This window comes from Nelumbo nucifera, chromosome 3, assembly GCF_055504915.1.
Source record: "Nelumbo nucifera cultivar China Antique chromosome 3, China Antique-T2T, whole genome shotgun sequence".
NCBI lineage: Eukaryota > Viridiplantae > Streptophyta > Magnoliopsida > Proteales > Nelumbonaceae > Nelumbo > Nelumbo nucifera.
Window position 1 is genome coordinate 108807301 of NC_142651.1, and position 6000 is coordinate 108813300.

At 38.6% G+C, this 6000-nt stretch overlaps 1 protein-coding gene across 1 annotated transcript; it reads left to right on the forward strand.

Moving 5' to 3' along the window:
- The first annotated feature begins 352 nt into the window (after positions 1–352).
- On the forward strand, positions 353–5599 carry SCPL33 (serine carboxypeptidase-like 33). Its single transcript, XM_010272558.3, has 9 exons — positions 353–737; positions 835–942; positions 2346–2441; positions 2593–2685; positions 2778–2863; positions 2971–3395; positions 3506–3601; positions 4010–4115; positions 5015–5599. Exons 1-9 carry the CDS (start codon positions 461–463, stop codon positions 5162–5164), a joined length of 1437 nt encoding a protein of 478 aa, XP_010270860.1. The 5' UTR covers positions 353–460; the 3' UTR covers positions 5165–5599.
- Positions 5600–6000: the final 401 nt, after the last annotated feature.

The following is a 6000-nucleotide window of genomic DNA, read 5'->3' on the forward strand; positions in this document are numbered from 1 at the left end:
TGCTCAGAGAAGTAATTGAACGATGATGAATCGTTTGTACTTTGGAGTTATTCGTTTGTTTCTTTTCAACGATCCATGAATTATACTGATCGGTCGGCAAGAGGGAAAGAAAAAGGAAATTTTTGGTACAGCCAATGATACAATGCAACTGCAACAAGATAAAAACATAGGAATCCCGGACTTTATCTAACAACACCCGTGTATTTTTGTGGTGTAAGTGGAACCCATCAAACACCAAAGCCCAAGTGTAATCATATCCGACGGTTGAAAGCCCTAGCGCAAATGACGAGACATTGTTTGCACCGATGCTGGTATAAATAACTTGCCTCTATAGATTCCTTCTTGATATTGTTAACTATATATTTATATGAAAGAATGAAGATGGGAGAGCAAATTGTAAAGGGGGAGAGTAGTAGAAGAGTGAAAGAGTATAGGAGGAGAGGAGGAAACAGAAGAAGAAATGGGGTCAGCAGGGTCATCAGTTCCTGCTCTCTTTCTTCTCCTCTCCATCTTTTTCTTTATTGCAAGCATTAAAGAAGCAGAAGCAGCGGCACACCGACAACTCCAGCAATCCGACAGAGTAATTAATCTGCCCGGTCAACCCTCAACCCCCTCCATCTCACATTTCTCAGGCTACATCACCGTTGATAAAGATCGTGGGAGGGCCCTCTTCTACTGGTTCTTTGAAGCTCAATCTCACCCGTCCAACAAGCCTCTCCTTCTTTGGCTTAATGGAGGTCATACACAATATCATGCTGGATTCACCACTGCTTCTTAATTCCTTTTGAATACTTCTCTAGTGTGAATTTTTTGTGTTTGTTTTTATGATTGTAGGTCCAGGGTGTTCTTCTGTAGGATATGGTGCAGCTACTGAGCTCGGTCCTCTTAGGGTTAAGAGCAATGGAGTCGGCCTTGAGTTTAACAATTTTGCTTGGAACAGAGGTTTTCATCTTCTTTCTCTTGCCTTCTTTCTTTCTTATCTGCTGGTTTTTTCTCTGCCACACCACACACACACAACTCTGAGTTTTTGAGTCTGAGAGAGAGAGAGAGAGAGACAGAGAACCAAGTTCTATAAACCTTGACCATATTTAGCCCAATACGAGTAGATTTAATCGGAGATAAGAATTCACGAGATTCACGACCATCATTGGAATAACCGTGACAACATAGATAAGGGAATTGAGCCTTCTTAACAACTCGGACCGGAGTAAAAACCGGAATGCTCTCCGGGTTCCGGTTAAGCAGGCGGTTTGCCCATCCAACCCGCCAAAACCGTCATTTAACTGGGACCCAGAAACGCCACCGTATCCAAGCAAAAATTGAGGCAGTGAGGCTTTTTTTTTTTTTCTAAAGAAAAGAGGTCCCAAATCCAGGGTTCTGAAAATCGGATCAGTCGGTTGGTTGAATCGGATTTAAGTAGAACCCATGAACCCCTTTTCAGTTCACAGTTCACACCCCCACCAAAAATAAATAAAAAGAAGTAAATCAATAGGAATATGTTCAGAAACCATTGACTTTGGTCAAATCCAGATGACCACGATTGGTGTGGGAATTTTCATATTTTAGTAAACATATTTATGACATCAGCAATAAATTCGGTTGAATCGTGGCCAAACTATTACTAGGTCCTTTCCGGCCCATCGTCTAGTCCGGTTTAGTGGAAACCTGTTTTTCTTGGTTCTCTCTTTCAATTTCATGGTCATCTCTTCCAGATTTTTCTAGCATTTTAAATTAGTCTATTGCCTTCACTCAGTAATTAGTCTATTGAAAAAAGAATAATAACTTTCAAAATTTGAATCTAGCATTTAAAAATAGTCTGGTTGCAAAGAACAAGATTCAAATTTTGAATCCAGCATTTGAAAGTAATCTCCTTGCAACAACATTTTTTTTTCTTCAAAATTTTGAACCTAGAATTTGAAATTAGTCTATCCTGGCAAAAACAATTTCAAAATTTGAAACCAATTTTGAGATTGACAAATGGGTTTCTGCATTTTTTATGACAGAAACCCATCACAAGAAACTATTGCCACGTAGAATAAAATCGGAAATTAACAATTGTAACAACTAACAACAAAATACACGTACCCTGAGCATTGTGTTAGAAATTGGACTCCACTCCACTCCACTACTTGAGACCATTATCGACTCAAGAAGAAATTGGTTTTGACTCCATCCAGTTCAACCATTATCGACCCAAATGATCGTTCAATCTGCCCAGTGTTTAGTAAAACTCAATTTGACGCTCAAACCAACTCAACCAGTAAGGTTCAGTTTTTTTGGACACCACCATTATTAATTCTTCTTACATGTAAAATCTCTTTCTGTTTTTGCTCCTCTCCCTGCAGAAGCCAACTTATTATTTGTGGAATCACCGGTGGGAGTTGGGTTCTCTTACACCAACACATCCTCTGATCTCACCAAATTGGACGATGGATTCGTGGGTAATAACTATCCCAGCTCCACTTGCTTTCATCATCTTCTTCAGATGAGCGATTTAATTTGTTCACATGTGGAGCGGCTCCATTATTACTAGTTTACACTGTTAAAATTAATTTAACTGACAGTTCAATTCTTTGATTCACATTCACTCAGCTGAGGATGCCTACAGTTTCTTGGTGAATTGGCTTGAAAGATTTCCGCAATATAAGACCCACGATTTCTTTATATCAGGAGAGAGTTACGCAGGTGAAGAAGAAGAAGCTAGTCCTTTGTCATGAAATATAAAATTAAATCACCAGAATTCTTGACAATCTCTGATGATGTTATTAATTCTGTAGGACACTACGTTCCTCAGCTGGCTGAGCTTGTTCATGATCGAAACCAAGACAGAAAGTATCCATTCATTAACCTGAAAGGTTTCATTGTAAGTCCCCAACTGTCCCAGTAAATTAAAATCTCGATCGTCATCCGATGCATGTTGTTAATTAATTAATATTCAGTTGCTAATTAAGGGATGAAGATGAAGTGCAGGTGGGGAACCCAGAAACGGATTTTTTCTATGACTCCAAAGGGTTGCTGGAGTACGCCTGGAGTCACGCCGTGATATCAGACCAAGTGTATGAGCGAGCCAAAAAAGTATGCGACTTCAAGCTCTTGAACTGGAACGACGAATGCATCGACGCCATGAATGTAGTGTTCAGACAATACAGTGAAATCGACATCTACAATATTTATGCCCCGACGTGTCTCCTCACCAATGCTAGTACTACATCTTCTCATCATTCCAACAAGGTAAACCAGGTGGAAGAGAATTATGGCATGAGGAGGATCAGATTAACTCTGGGAGCCGAAGGCTACGACCCTTGTTATTCTAAATACACAGAGGTGTATCTCAACAGGGTTGATGTTCAATCATCACTCCATGCCAACGCCAAACAAACATGGAAGGTCTGCAAGTAAGTAATTCTGATACATGAATGATTAATTTACTTCATTCATTCGTTTCTTTTGATGGTGATGATTTAATTTGTTGTTGCATCTTGCTTGGATGTTTATCTTTATGCAGTGAATCCATATTACAGACATACAATTTTACAGTCTTTTCCACCATGCCAATCTACACCAAACTCATCAAAGCTGGTCTCAGGATATGGGTCTACAGGTTATTGTCTCTTACTTACCTCTGTTTTCATTCTATATACTTTTCTACACATATCATTTCAGTTTCAGATGAGAGAATCAACCCACCCACAAAAATGAAAAAGGAGAAGAATCTATTTCTACTTCTAGCTAGTATCACGTGTGCAAGTTTTTGGGTAAAGTGATATTTGTTTGTCAGAGATTTCAGTCCTGGACACAGAAACAAAAACCAGTCCAGCCGACATGTCTCGGATGCTTTTCCGTGATTTGTCCATATTTTCTTAATCTGCATTGTCCACATCTGATCAGACCATGGACCATGTTTTAAGCCGTTGGGGTTGAAAACTTGAAAACTTTCTTCTCTTATTAATCCCAAGTCCCAAGTCTGTCGCTGCTAATCTCTAATTGGACTCTGTGGACATCGACACAGCGGGGACGCTGACGGCAGAGTGCCGGTTATAGGCTCAAGATACTGGACCGAAGCTCTGGGTCTGCCTCTCAAAGAGCCCTGGCGCTCTTGGTACCACCACAGCCAGGTCTGTTCATCTGTATCTCTGTACTCTTACTCAACTACTGCTCTATTTCATTTCTATGCATGATTCCACAGATACAATTGTAAGACTCGGATGGCAAGTAAAACCGTTTTGGTTATTGGGTCACGGGTTAAACACTTCCACCCACCCTCTGGTCTGACCATTTGACTCTGAATTTTATATTATTTTTTACAGCTGTCTATACTTTAATAATAGTGTAAAATACAAAAACTTCTCCTAAAGTTTCTTACAATTATAAAAACCTCCCATCTAGTTTCATTTAACAAATACCTCCCTTAAACTTTTGAGAAACTCGACAAAAACCTCCCTTTGATTACCTTTTCAGACGGGAAACGTTAGACTGATGTAGCAGTTTCTTCCAAATACCCATTCTACCTTTTTATAAATTATTTTATATACAAAATTATTGAATAACCCGTTTAAGAAAGTGATGAAAGGGAGGTTTTTGTCAAATTTCTCAAAAATTCAAGGGTGGTATTTGTTAAAATTAAACTAAAAGGGAGGTTTTTATGATTGTCAGAAACTTTAGGAGAGGTTTTTGTATTTTACGCTTAATAATAACTAACAACAAAATAATGCTTTGGCAGTCGTTCTCCATCACAATGATCCAACCATCCTGTGGAGAGAATCAACATTGTTTGATGGGTGGATAATCAACTTACCCACACTCTAGGCGTGAAACACATTTTAGTGATACGAAAATATGAAAAAGTTGGTCAATTATCCAATTAATCAATTTATCCCGAAATGATACTTTAGTTCAATAAGAATGAGAATGATGCATGTATTCATGAATGGATTGTTTTGCTTTGTTTAATTAATTGCATAAAATTGGATTGCATTTTTGGAGGTGCTGATCGATGATGTTGGTTTGGGTGCAGGTTGGAGGGAGGATAGTGAAGTATGAAGGTGGATTAACATTTGTGACAGTGAGAGGGGCAGGCCACTTGGTACCTCTCAACAAGCCTAGCGAGTCTCTTGCCCTCATCAACTCTTTCTTGTCCGGCCAAGACCTCCCTTCTAACAAATAAAATTCCTGCAACAGCTTTGAGCATACTGCCTGGCCAAAATACACCAGGAGATTTTCTTTCTTTTCTTATTGGTGGAAGCGAATATTTACGATTCAAAGGTTCATGTGAATCTCTCTTTCTCTATTTCTCTCTCGGATGGGTGATGTAACAAGTGAATGATAGAGAGGATTAGCTGGACAAGGACAAATGTGAAGGCAGATTGTAGCAGATTCTTATACTTTCTCTGGCCTCTCTGTCCAAATCCAACTCCCCAAGAAAAAAAGAGATAAGTGCTAGCTTTGATCCCTTCTCTGTACTAGTGTAGTGATTACACAGAGTCCCCTCATGCTTTAGGAGTTTAGACATCAGGAGAAAACTGAAAAGAGCATTGACCTTTTCAGGGTATTTGTTGGGTTTTAAATAAATAACTTGCCACACCGGTGGTTTAGTAGAAAATAGAAATGGGCAAGCATTCTACTTTTTTATGCCGGCCGGCTGCACCGCTTTGACTGTGAATTTGTGATACGGTACGGTTGAAAAATGAAAAAGAGAACCATAAGTTGTTTTCTTCTGATGCTACCCAATCAAGTCCACATAGGTCATAGGCGTTTTTTCAATGGAAATTTGAAATAATGTTTGGTTTGGTTTAGCCATCACTTATATAAATATTTGTACCAAGGAATTTTAAGATATTTAAGTTTTTTCTTTTTTCTTTTTTATTTTCATTTTATAAATAATAATAAATAGATATTTTTATTAATTTAATTTTAAATATCCCCTGCCAAAGTATCTAATAGTTGGTTGATAAGCAAGGTTCAAAGTATCAATTCATATTGGCCTGTATTGGCTGATACATA

Bases quoted from the DNA above. Each gene is read 5' to 3' on its own strand.
- SCPL33 (XM_010272558.3), top strand. From the start codon at position 461: ATGGGGTCAGCAGGGTCATCAGTTCCTGCTCTCTTTCTTCTCCTCTCC. The intron at 3,396-3,505 runs GTAAGTAATTCT...ATCTTTATGCAG, and splicing joins CAAACATGGAAGGTCTGCAA to TGAATCCATATTACAGACAT. The intron at 3,602-4,009 runs GTTATTGTCTCT...ACATCGACACAG, and splicing joins CTCAGGATATGGGTCTACAG to CGGGGACGCTGACGGCAGAG.